The 13,679-nt window shown below is 41.1% G+C and overlaps 1 protein-coding gene and 1 pseudogene across 5 annotated transcripts in view; both read right to left on the bottom strand.

Annotated features, from left to right (window-relative positions):
• Positions 1-13,679, bottom strand: part of SEMA4D (semaphorin 4D) — a 373,725-nt gene that overhangs the window by 138,763 nt on the left and 221,283 nt on the right. For all 5 annotated transcript variants that reach the window (XM_030193608.1, XM_030193607.1, XM_030193610.1 and 2 more), the window contains 2 exons: positions 3,155-3,217; positions 123-221 (listed from right to left, as the gene is read on the bottom strand). In XM_030193608.1, coding sequence (XP_030049468.1) covers positions 123-221; positions 3,155-3,217 — 162 coding nt within the window. The remainder of the gene's footprint in view (positions 1-122; positions 222-3,154; positions 3,218-13,679) is intronic.
• Positions 1,543-1,641, bottom strand: LOC115463910 (annotated as a pseudogene).

Here is a 13,679-nt window from a genome sequence, read left to right as displayed (position 1 = left end):
CAGACCCTACACTCTTCACCACCTTAGGGGACTGTCAACATCTGATTAACGTGTTATTCTTAATAAGCCTCAAGTTTAGACCATCGCTTTAGAATTCTATTTACTCATAGAATCACACTTACCAGATGGTCACAGGTGGGCTGAAAAGCATTTGTCCCACATACATACAGAACATCCTTATTCAGTGGTTGTAAGACACGAACATAGTTGAAGCACTCAGTCTGGAATTAAATAATCAGAAAGAGAAGATTAAGAGAATATCATCAACTAGGTCTCTAACACTAGAATACTTTACTGTAAATAATTTTAGCAAAACTACAATTCTAGCTGTTTCCTGGAATTTTCAACAAATTCAAGATGCAGATGAGCAAGCGTGTAACAGTTTTGTATTAGTCACAATTTAGGCATTTTCCCCTGATTCTATAAACAGCGACTAAAGTTGCGTGCATAAATCTGATTGTGCAGCCAATTTGCACGCACAACTTAACAAACTAATCAGCAATAATTGGACAGTAACAAACAATTATTGGCATTAATTGGAACTAGCTAGAATTTATGTAAGCAACTTTCTAAACGTATTCTGTAAAGTGGTCAGGATTACAAAAAGGGTGTGGCCATGGGCGGATCATGGGCATTCCTGAAAATTAAGCACACTGTTACAGAATATGCCCAATCTGCTCCTAAATAAGACATGGGTATTTATACCAGCATAAATGGCTGTGCCTAAATTTTAGTCGTGAATGGCCACTATGCATATTCTGTAAACCATGCCTAACTTCAAGCGAGGTTTATAGAATACTGCTAACCACAGGTTTTTCTCGGCACTGATTTTTTTTTGGCACCATATATAGAATCTGGCCTTTTAAGTGTTAACCCCCTCATTCAAAGATCTTATGCACACAAAGAATAAAATTGTGTGTACAATTATACACACAGGTTATAGAATACCTAGTTATGCACGTAATTGAATTATTGGTGATAACTAGTATTGACACTAACTTGCAGTTATGCTCATAACTGCACTTAGTATTCTATACCCTTAGCGTGCAAATTCTATTGCATATAATTACAAGGGGATATGGATGAGGGAGGGGCATGCCTAGAACTTATCTATTAAGGTTATAGAATACTGACAGTTGCGCGCACAACTGTGACATTTAGTTGTAGATATTTACACATCCATTGACATGGTATAAGCAGTCACACCTAAATGCTGAGGCATAAATACCATATTATATAACGGCGATTATGAATGTAAATGCCTCTAGAGAATTATTTCCTCGGCTCAAGCTTTTACCAAGACAAGTTACATTCAGATATAGCAGATATTTCTCTGACCCTAGTGGACTCACATTCTAAGGGCTCCTTTTAAAGAGCTGCACTGATGATTCTCACATGGCAAGTGCGACAAAGTCCAAAGGAATTGAATGGGCATTGTTGCATTCACTGCACCAGAATTGCTAGAGTGGCTTTGTAAAAGAAGCCCTAAGTTTGTACCTTCTCAAGCTGCTACTCTAACCATTTGGCTACTCTTCCACTCCAAAAAACATGGACTGCTTCACAGATTTGCATGTCATCTTTGCATGGGGGCCATGCTAATCTCTGTATCATTCCAATTTTAGTACATGTGCTGCCAAGTTCCTCTTGTAAGCTGGCTGCTCAATACATCATGGGTGCCTGATTACCAGACACTTAGAATAGACACTGAAGACAAGTGTTCCCTCTAAGGTGAGTGCATGAGCGATCACTCATACAAACCGAGAGCATTGCTCACTTAGGATCAATATTAGCTCACTTCAGAAGGATGCGGGAACAAATCTTTTTACTGCCCCGTGGTTATGGTACAAAGTTTTGTTCCTGCAGTAATAAAACCTTTTCCTCCCTTCCCATCTTCTTCCCCGCAGGTCTCACGTTCAGGATCCTGCAGCCATTCACAGTAAGAGGCTGTCTCCGTGGTTTTCCTTCTTCCGCGTCCCGCCCTCTCTACTGCAACTTCCTGTTTAGCGTCAAAACAGGAAGTTGCAGTAGAGAAGGTGGGACGCGGAAGAAGGAAAATCACAGAGACAGCCTCTGACTGTTAATAGCTGCCGGCTGCAGGAACCCAAGAAGGTTGGATAAAAACAGGAGATGGGATGATGTCAAAAAGCTGAAGTCAATTAGGTCAGTCTCTGTTTCCCCTGCCCCACACAGCTGTCATTCCTGTATACTCAAAACAAAACAAACCTATGAGCTGCCACAACCATGCTGTCGCTCTTTATTGCTGGTAGCATTTTTAAAATTTAATCTCACTTATATTTTTAAACATGTCGGCTTGTGCAGCACACGGATGTACACAGAGGAAGTATAATAATGGAATAATTTTTCATAGGTAGAGTAGTAATTTGATATAAATCGTAATCAGTGTGTGATTTGGAGGGGCTAGTTATAAGGACATCCTGGCACGTATTATATTTGTGCAGAGATTTTTTTTCTCCCGGTAAAGGACCACTAAAATAGACATCATGTCAGAGACTCTGAATATTGAGCACCTGATTCTCATATCTATTTATTTATGGTAAGTGGGCTGTATTATTACAATACGAAAAGAAATTAGGCAAACTTGATGGACCTGAGGGTCTTTATTTGCGTTATATTCTGTGTTTCTACATTTATATCTGATGTTATTATAAACCCAACTTGAACTATTCTTGAAGACTGAAATCTTCCATGAGGAAAATAAACAGATTAATAAGTGAGAAACTGTTCACCTGCGAGAGGCAATTGCAGGTGACATGGCAGAGGGAGGGACACAGGGAGGAGAGGAGGTGTAGGTCTCCCTGTCTGTCTCTGCGTCATTTGTTTTCCCTCATTCACTCTTTCTGTCTATCTCTGAATCTTTCCCTCTGTATATCACCCTTACCCTCGCTATCTCTAGATCCCTCTTTTCCCATTACTAGCAGTGAAATTATTATTTGAAATAATTTTATTTAAATAATTAAAACTAAGGACCCCCACCCCTGTTCTTTTTTGGCTGTCAGCTATTTTCAGCACTCATTGCACGTAACAGGTCGCTCCTTAGAGGGAACAGTGCTATTTGTTAGGTTTCTAGTCTGACATTACAGTACATTCTTGGTTTCACAATGTTTAAGTGGAAATCACACCGAGGTTATATTACCTGTTTGGATTTGCCTTTTTTGGCACATTCATTTTTTTGGTCTTCACTGGCCTTCCAGTACAGCTAGAAAAAAGGAAAATGGTTAATTTCATCATAATCCACTCTGTGATTCTCCCTTGTATTTCCACATATACAGGAATGAGGAGCTCTACAGTAGCAGCTCAAGTAGTAGCTCAAGGCAAGGTACATTCAGGTACACTGGGAGAGAGCACAATCTAACTGCCATTCTGGTTCAAGGAAAAACTGAAGCCTGTGTGTTGTGAGATTTTCTAAAGGACCAACAAAAAGAGACATTACAGCTAGGTCTGTCCATTTGTTTGAAACAATATTCCCATGTCATTTCTCATCATCTATAAACCCAAACTACAGGAAAAACACAACCTCTGGACTTTTTATTTTCCTTTTTGATATTTCATCAATAATGCACATCATTGCAAAAATTGCTCGCCCTATTGCTCATTAAGACACACTATTGTACAATACACAATGCTATCGGAGCAATAGTGCACACTACTGATATTGTCCTGACATAAAAATCCTGTAAACACCAAGAAAAACCAAACATAATTTTGGCCTGCACACTCTTAGTTACAAGCTAGTTAGTGTTTTCCTTTTTCTTTCTTGTTTCATTTATCTGTTTTAGTGCGCATTAATATGATCATTTTGTGTTTTAGCATACAACATGAAACAAAATTAAAATCTTGTGGGTTTTTTTTCTGTTCCTCATTATAAATCATATAAAATGAATGCCACTGATGTTTTCCATACCATATGTAAAATGACTGCACATCCTAAGCTACAGCCCATAAGCATTCAATATCAAAACTCTGAAAAGTTTGTGTGCAACAATAGCTTTTGCGTTGGCCCCTTATAGGTCTCAGAACCCACTGAAGGCTAAATTCAATAAATGGCACACAAAAATCAGCACTCAATGCTATTCCATGATAGACACTCAAAGATGAGCACCTATTACAGAATAACATTGTGTGCCGATTTCAGCACCAAATTCAGTGTAATTCCTGGCACCCAATTTGGGCGCACATCCTTTGTAACACTGTGCGCAAATTCTACGAACGCCCCAGTCCTACCCATACACCTACAGTGGCCACACCAACATTTGGGTTACAAACTATGGGATTTGGGCGCACGTTGTTATAGAATAGTGCATAGCAAGATGTGCGTCCAAATTCAAATTGGAGCCAATTAGCAGTTCATTATGGGCATTAACTGGCTTCTTAGCCAATTAAGTTGGGCATCCATCTTGAATTGGCACCATATATAAAATCCGGGGGGGTAAACATCTACAAAGACAGACTAATACCACTGGTAATTTTATAAAGCATTTTCTACACAAAGAATGGTTCTTATAAAACCGCACTTGGTATATAAGAGTACAAAGTAGGTGCACAGAGAGATAGTGCCTACTTTTAAGTAGGGCTGTACATTTAATGGTTAATGTGTTTTAAAAATTTTAACGCACATTAATTCCAGGGCTCCCTTGCCCACCCGCAAGCATTGAGCATTAAAAAAAAAAAAAAAAAAACTGGGGACACACGACCTGAATCCAAGATGGACACACTTCATTAAGACGCGGCGGTTCTCACTTTTACCTGTTGGAGAAAATGCCGAAACGCCGAGGTAGAGTGACGGCTAGAGCTTCCCCGTTGCCTTCCTCATTGCCGGGACCTATGGATAGGTTTGTGAGACCGTCGGGAGCTGCTTTGGATAGCGGAACGCTGCCAGCTAGGAACTCCGACGATCTGGAGAACTCGGATTCCGTTGGCCTTGAGGTTACACTAAGCCCCGCCATGCGCTCACCACCTCCCCAGCCGATTGGCGCGAGCTCCTTCCTCCTTGGATCGATAGGGTCTACCCCGGAAGGTTTAGAGGACCCAGAAGAGCATCGAGAGGAAGCTCAAATAACAACGGAGCAAGGAATGGAGGGCAATTTGCCCACAGAGACGCCACGGAATGCGGGGAGAGGAACCGAAGAAATGAGTGGGACTCCTGAACAAGTGGCCATAAGGTTTGAATTACCTAAATTGTTAGTGGAAAAACCGAAAGAAGTAACTTTAGAAACGTTATGGGACTTGGTATCTAATTTGGGACAGCTTTTTCTAAAACAAAGTAATGAGATGTTACCTAAAATAAAATCCTTGGAAATTGATATACAAGAAAAAGGAGAGAAGCTTAAAGCCCTAGATGAAAAGATTGAAAAACTGGAAGAGAAATTTGACCAAAAAGTTCTGAAATTTGAAACAGCTCAATCAATAATTATAAAAGACTTGACCAATCTCAGGATGAGATCTGAATATTTGATAATTATACTAAAGCTTATAATTTGAGATTTGTTAATTTTCCTAGAATATATAATGTAGCTCCTCTTGATATGTTAAAGCGCTATATGCGCGAAATTTTGAACATACCTGAACAAAATATTCCACCTTTTACTTTGGCATATTATGTACCTGGGAAAGAATTGAACCAGTCAAATGAAAAGCCGATAGATATTTCTCTTTTGCTTGAAACCACTGATTCTGAACTTGCTACAGCGGCTACTTTGGTAGCGACTGTGGCACTATTACCGGATAAGAATTGGATCTTCTGCCTGTTTTTTCGTAATAAAGAAAAGTCTTTTTTAGGCTTTAAAATCCTACTATTTCCTGATGTCTCTAAGGAGACTAGACGGCGGAGGAAACAATTCTTACTCCTCAGGCCGGAAGTTTTGCACTTGGGGGGTACCTTTTTTTTAAGATACCCCTGCAAGTGTATAATAAGACTTGAGGGGAAAAAATATGTATTTATGGAACCAGCTCATCTGTCTGCACTCATAGCCTCGGTAAATAAGGGAAAGCGAAAAGAGTAATGCAACTCCACTTAATGAATGTGTGATATCTGTTTGTTTTTAATAATTCCTTCGTTTTTCTCCAGTTGATTTCCTACATTTTGGATTCCTTACATTATGGACTTGAGTCTCTATTCTTTAAAAGTGAATTGTTTTAATTTCATTGTATTAATCTTTTCCTTTAAATTTTATTATGATTGTAGAGACTTTCCAATCAAGAGGTTTCTTGTAAATTCTTTTTTGAATAAATGAATAAATAATAATAAATAAATAAATAAAAAAACTGGGGCTCACCGGGTCGGCCCTCCTAGGAAGAGGCAGCTGTCGGTGGACGTTTGGAGCAAGGAAGAAGGGCCATGCACCTGCGACACAGAAGTGACTGCAGAGGCACGAGCCCACAGAATTATTGGGACCGGTGCAACTTGCAAGACAGGAGAGGCTCTGGTAGCGGCGTTGGGGCCCAGAAGAGGTGGTCCGTATTCTCTCACTCCTCCACTGTCTCTACCTGCTCTTCTCATTCCTCTAACCTTGTCTTTAATGCTGAAGGCAGGCTGCTTCTCTCATAAGCCCAAGCCTCTCTGCATAGCGTCCTGCCTCTTCTGACAGAGCTTTCTGTTTTCAGGTGGACACTAAGGAGAGAGGCTTGGACGGATGAGAGAAGCAGCCTGCCTTCAGCGTTAAAGGCAAGGTCAAAGGAATGAGAAGAGCAGGTAGAGGTAATCTGATGAGAGAAAGAGATGCGGATCGTGTGGGGGTGGGGATAGCAGGAATAGATAGATCTGGACTGTGGGGGGGGGGGGGGGTGAGTGTGCTTCAGAGGGTTAGACATGGACCGCCGGGGGGGGGGGGGGGGGGGATGCTTCAGAGGGATAGAGGCAGACAGCGGTGGGGGGGATGGTGTTACAGAATACACATGGTATGCGCCTAATTTAGGCTTCAGGATTTACACCAAGCTTTACTTGGCATAACTGCCCTCTGAAACTGGGATTACCACATGAATGGGGGCTTGGCATATTCTATAATCCACATGGAAATTTAGGCTTATTCTATATAATACATCTTAATTTAGGCGTACTTTACTGAATATACCTAGGCGCACTTTTTTTAGCTCAGATTTTTCAGGTGCCATATATAGAATCTAGCTCTTTATGTGCAGGAACTTTATCTGTCCCTATTGGACTCACAATCCAAGTTTTGTACCTGGGGCAATGGAGGGTTAAGTGACTTGCCCAGAGTAACAGTGGAAATTGAACCCAGTTCCTCAGGATTTCAGCCCACTGCACTAACCGTCTACTCTTCTACTCCTGATTTATAGACATTCCTTTTAAGCTGTTTTTTTTTTTTTTGAGAGAGGAGATGGGTTGCCTGACTCAACAAAGGCTTTAAAGAGCTGTGTTTAAGTTATTGGGTCGTGGGAGAACTGAGGTACTGGGGGCGGTAGCATCATTTTGTGTGCTACACAAGAGTGGAGATGGGGGGGGAGGAAGATGGAGGGGGGGGGGGGGAAGAGGGATAAAGTGGGGTAACTCTTTGAAAGCAGAATGAACTGGGTGTTGGGGAAGGATTAAACAAAGCCATAGGTTTTACAATACAGATGCACTCTACTACATTGCAAGAGGTAAAATTTCAAAACCTGTGTGTGACGTAGACCCGGGGGGGGGGGGGGGAGGGAGGTTGAAGAATCCCTTTAGTTGGGATTGTTGTATCGACCTTGTTGTGTCTTTAAAAGTTGTTACCTGGCATGTGGGGGCATTAATTTGCTATAAAACAGTATGAAATACTTCATGCTCTGAGCAAGAGTACAACAACAATTGCTTATTTACAGGACACATCTAGATGCTCAAGAACACAGTAAGCATAGTAAGGTACCTAGTTCAACTCTCCAGTGGTTGGGAAAAAAGCGAGAGTGATTGCATTAGTTAAAAAGTGCAATCAGGTGGAGATTCAGGTTAACCAGGATGTTGGGGGTTGTTTTGTTATTGCATCAGCTACCATACATTGTACAGCTTTGGTACTTTGTAACGTGTATGCCCCCAACACCCATGCCAAAAATTTTTATAAACAAATTACATGCCACCTAGCAAGTTTTGGCAACACACCAATAGTGCTGGAAGGTAGGGGGGATTTAAATGAGGTGCATTACATACATCTGGATAGATCTCACTCCACAGAAAGAGAGGCAATGAGGATACTAGAGATATCCCCTTGTTGTGTAGTGAACTGGACATGGTGGATGTGTGGAGAACTTTACATCCTATAGAACAGGATTATATTATTTCAAGAGCACACTTCACCATGTCCAGGATCGACTATATACTGCTTACTTGAGTCACTTTACTGTGACTGCTGCCTCTGAGATTGGTCCAATAGAGATACTGGATCACGCTCGAGTGGAAGTGTGCCTTACCTTTGACACCCGTCCCGTAAATCCTTATTGCTGGCAATTCCCAACACATCTATATAGGAATGGAAAATTTCTTGAGATTTTGATGACCAAATGGAAAAGTTATGCAGCTTGCAATGACGAACACAGGAGCAAACTGATTCTTTTTTGGGAAGCTGCTAAGGCAGTTTTGAGAGGTGAAATTTTAGCCTACTTGAGTTTCCACAGGAGAATGAGAAATCATGAGGTTGTGGAGGAGTGGCCTAGTGGTTAGGGTGGTGGACTTTGGTCCTGAGGAACTCAGTTCAATTCCCACTTCAGGCACAGGCAGCTCCTTGTGACTCTGGGCAAGTCACTTAACCCTCCATTGCCCCATGACCACATTGAGCCTGCCATGAGTGGGAAAGTGTGGGGTACAAATGAAATAAAAATAAATAAAACTGAAGAGTAGCGTAACTCAGTTGCAACGTTTATACGGGCAACATCATACATTATCTTATAAGACACAATAATTGAAGTGCAAGAAGAAGATTTGGCTATGCTAAGATGGTCCCAGAAGAGACTGCATGGAACATCCAGTAGAACCTTTTGGATTAGGCACTTGGTGCAGACGGGTATCGGAGTGAATTTTATAAACTGCTGAAGGATGAAATTGTGTCTCCTTTTACTGCACTTTTTAATGCTATCATAGACCAAGGCTTTTTACCTTTTTCACTCACAAATGCTCAGATTAAAGTTCTATTGAAGCTGGGGAAGGGCCCTGAACTACCAGAATCCTATTGCCCTCTCTCATTACTTGACTATGAGGCTAAATTATTTGCAAAAATATTGGCCAATAGGTTGTTCCATGTATTACCATCTCTAATAGCTGAGCCTCAAGTAGGCTTTGTGAGCAGCCGGGCCATGGTGAAAAATATGGGTGAGACTCTGGCATCAATGGAGAGAGCAAAATTTAGAAACATGTCTTCCCTACTAATTAGCTTTGATGCAGACAAAGCCTTTGATTGTGTTTTTCGTCTTTTCTGTATGGGATTTTGGAAGCTTACAGGTTTCAAGGCTTCTTCTCTAAAGCAAGTAGGGCATTATATCAGGATTCAAAGGCTCAAATATGGGTCAATGGGATCTTATCCGACTCTTTTCCATTCACAGAGGCACCAAACGAGGCTGTCCATTATCTCCATTGCTCTCTGTGTTAACCTTAGATACACTGATATGGGATATTCAGAGTAACCCAGGAATTCAAGGTGTTGAGATTGGGCAACAGGTCTTTAAGTAGCTGCTTTTGTGGATGACTTGTTGGTCTATCTCATAGAACCTTGCAAGTCTTTTCCAGTGCTGCAGGAATGTTTTCAGGAGTATGGCAATTTTTCTGGTTTCAGACTGAATTTGTCAAAATCTGAAGTCTTGACAGATTCTCTTTCCAGAGGCCTTGGGGAGGCTCCTTATCACAGAAATGGGCAGCTGGACATTTTCGTTATTTGGGTATCTTGCTGCCTATGAATCTTTATATAGGATAAATGAACCCCTCCGAAGGGACACCACCTTGTGGTGGAGGGGCTTCTGTGTTTCAGTGACTCAGAGGGCTATGCTGAAGGGTTACCCATATCAGACAGGTCTCTGAGGAGAAACCAGACAAAGTGTGCCCCAAACTAGGGAGAGTGAAAAGATGGTGACCTGAAGCTTGTACGCTCAACGGCCCAGCTGTCCTCTGAAGTTCTGTCTTTGTTTACTTGAAATTTCCTCTCTGCATTTGTAGCTACTTTAACTGAGAGGAAGGAGACAATGGGGGGTCAGCCGCCGATGGCCAGCGTTTTGTCCCCTGTGCAGCAAGTGTGGGACCGCTGTGCGATGAGCTGCCCACAGATGACTGGGTTGGTGAGTCCTTTGATTAGCACCAGTGAAGGAGCGTCAACGCTCTTGGAACTGGAAACAACTTCATCACTCCCAAATCATTTAACCACCATGTCCAAAGGAGTGGAGGAGTGAGTTAGGAATGTATGCTGAAACGGAAGTCGTTTACAGCTGAACCCATGTCGACGGTGCCACTCCTAAACCCGTAAGAGCTATCAGCTTGGAGTATTTTGGCTCCCGTGGAGGTTACATTGAATATCATCTGGAAGGCGCTCCAGGACCTAACAGAGGTAGTAAATAATTTTGCTTCAGATATAATCTTATTAGTGAGCCACATGGATAATCTAATCGAATCCTTTGAGAATGAAAAATTGATACAGCAAATGAAGTTGTACAGGAGTAGGAAACGGTTAAGATTTTGAAAATGATAATAGGCCAGAAAAATTTGAACAAAATGATTATTATTACAGATGATTAATATCGAGATTGTTGTTTTCCCAGAGTTCCGGGTATGACTCCTAAAGTTTTTTCCTCTGAAATGATTCCTCTTAGTATATTAATTCAAAAGGAGTGAAGCCTGTGAAACTGGGATTACCTTAATCAGTGGGAATTGGATTAGAGACTCAAGTGTTTGTATTGTTAAATAATTTCTGGTTTTAAAAGAGAAAAAAATGAAATCAGGTGTATTACTTCCACTAATATTGGACAATAAGTATGTTTCCAACGAAATAAATTGACTATACACCGTTTTGGGTTTGAAGAAGCCAACCAGATGTTCAATGTGGAATAATGATTCAGATAAATAACTGGGGATAATCAGGTTAATACCACGTTTTCTTTGTTTTTCTTTGTTTATTGTTGTTTAATTGATCTCCTTGTCTTGTTTCACTCTTCCTATTTTGTGGTCTAAGGAAGAGTATAGAATTACCTGATTGAATTTTCTCTGTATTTCTGGCAAGTTATTTTAGTGCTTGTAAAATTACGTTGTTATAAATAAAATTTAAAAAAAAGGATAAATGTGGTTAAATTATTAAAGGAAGCTAAGAGCCAATTAGACTGTTGGACTCATCTTCCTCTATCATTACTGGGGAGAATAAATTTATTCCATACGATCATTTTCCCTCTTTGGTTGTATGTGCTTCAAACACTCCCCATTCAACTTCTTGGAAAGGATGTATTAGCCCTAAGGAGCATAGTGGGGAAGTTCTTCTGGGAGCGGTGGGGGGGGAGCTAAAATGAGATGGGGTTATTTGATGGGAACTGGGGTCAGAGACGATTTAAAATTGTATAATCAGGCATGTTTGATATGACATTTTCATATCTTTGTGATTGGTTGCTGGGGATTAGTGCAGCTACAGCCTTGCACTTTGAAAAGCATTATTTTCAGCCTTGGCACCTAAACTATTTATTCTTTGACCAGTCTTCAAGAATTCCTATGGAATTTCAGGGTAGTATTCTTTTCTGGTCCCTGTGTTATTCATGGAGAGCTCTTTTAAGCCTATAGAGGCAAAATCCTAATAGTGACCTCCTTCTGATTGTGGCCAATACAGACGTTTCCTCTGGGATGGATAATGCGGTATTCCAACATTGAAACACACTGGGTATCTTTCTCTCATAGAACACTTGCTGCGAGAAGATGGTTCTATTTTATCTTTTGCAGATTTGCAGCAGAGAGTTGCTTTGTGGCCAGCAGATGGTTATGCTTACTTGCAATTATCTCATTATATTTCGTCATTGGATTCACAGGTTTACTAATCTGGGTAATACATTAAGGGATTTTTTGCAGGGAGATGCTTTGAGCAGGGCTTCTATCTCATGGCTACATAAAGCACTAAATAGTGTCCAACCAGCTAAGCAATATGACTCTTTGAAGGTGAACTGGGCTGGGGAAATGGGGTTTCTCTTAGACTGCATTCAATTTAAAACTTTAATTAAAGCCATTCTGGAGATAGTACACAGCACTGAGTTGCAGGAATGTCAATTTTGTATTATCTATCAAGCATATTTTTCCCAAAGGCAAGCTTTTCATACGGGTTGTGTGAGTGCCTCTCAAGGTTTAAAGTGTCAGGATCCTGATAACACTCTGACGCATTTTCATGCACTGTGGAGCTGTAGAAGGATCAGGGTCTTCTGGGGAGCTTTAGTCAATTTTTTACAACAGATCTTAGGGTCTCAATTAAAATTGTCATGTGTTGGGATTCTCTTTAATGAACCTAGCTTCTATGGGGCTCAGGGTCGCAATGGAGAAAAAATATATCCTCAAAGACTGGCTTCAAGATCAACCTCCATCCTTCTGGTATTGGAGGAATAAGCTACAGGCTTTGATGATTTGGGAATCATATGGGGTACATATCAGCCTAAGCAACAAAAGGTTTTTTTCTCTACATGGGAGGCATACCTCCAGTCCATCTTTTCAGGTGCTAAATGGATGTCAAGATGCACAGCATTGACATTGTTAGAGTTTCTATGGCTCTGGGGAAAGGGGGGGTGTTTGAGTAAGGTGCAGGGCCAGTGCTGGGTGGATATGGATAGGTACTATAGGGTCATAAAAGTCAAGATCCTGTAGTCACTGTTGAATTCTTTTCTATAACTTGGTACTGGCTTTGGTGGGTGGGTGTTCTTCGGAGGAGGAGGGAGGATTGCTTGGGGATGTTTGTTAATTGTTGGATGTATTGTACATGAGGAAGTGTACCATTTACTGCTCTGTTTATCTGTTGCTTTTCTCGATAAAAAGATTTAAAATAACTCTTTGCATCCCATGGCATCTACACATATAAACAGCACCGCTGCAAAACTGCCAACTCAACTATATGTGTCACACAACCATTTTAAAATAACTTCCTTGATTTGAAATACAAATTTACAGATCTCACGGGAAATGACATCACCATAAATTCTGTATAAACTTTTTTTTTTTTTTTTTACAAATCTTAATTCATGTCTGAATTTGTTCCCAGTAGTGATGGGGTTTTTTTCAGCTACTGTGCCCTTTCTAAAAGTGCTTCAGCCTCTTACAGGTATATACAATAAAATCACCAGAGCAGGCTAGACTGCCCAAAAGCCAAAACCTAAGAAAGCAAACTCGTGCTATGTCTGCCTGACTTATTAATACATCAAGTTTCTTCTCTCCATAATTTGACTCAGCCATGAGCAAAGACTTTTGGTTGTACAACAGGACTGCATAATGTTGCTGAAAAGGAGGACCCCTATGATAAAGAGAGGGCTACAGAGGGGACACGGTCACCTGGTTCCTTCAAACTACAACTGCATTTGCTACCCAGTTTAACATTTCACTGGCCACCATAGGCGCCCCGTATAAGAAGCTTGACAAAAGCTGCCGCCGCTGCCCCCCCCCCCCCCCCCGCTGAGCCCGCCCTCAGCTCCCCGACCTTTCCATTCCTGCCGTGGCCGCCTGGCGTTTAAACCTTTTTAAGTCGCAGTGAGGG

This window comes from Microcaecilia unicolor, chromosome 2 (assembly GCF_901765095.1).
Source record: "Microcaecilia unicolor chromosome 2, aMicUni1.1, whole genome shotgun sequence".
Taxonomy (NCBI): Eukaryota; Metazoa; Chordata; class Amphibia; order Gymnophiona; family Siphonopidae; genus Microcaecilia; species Microcaecilia unicolor.
This window is presented reverse-complemented; position numbering and strand designations above follow the sequence as displayed.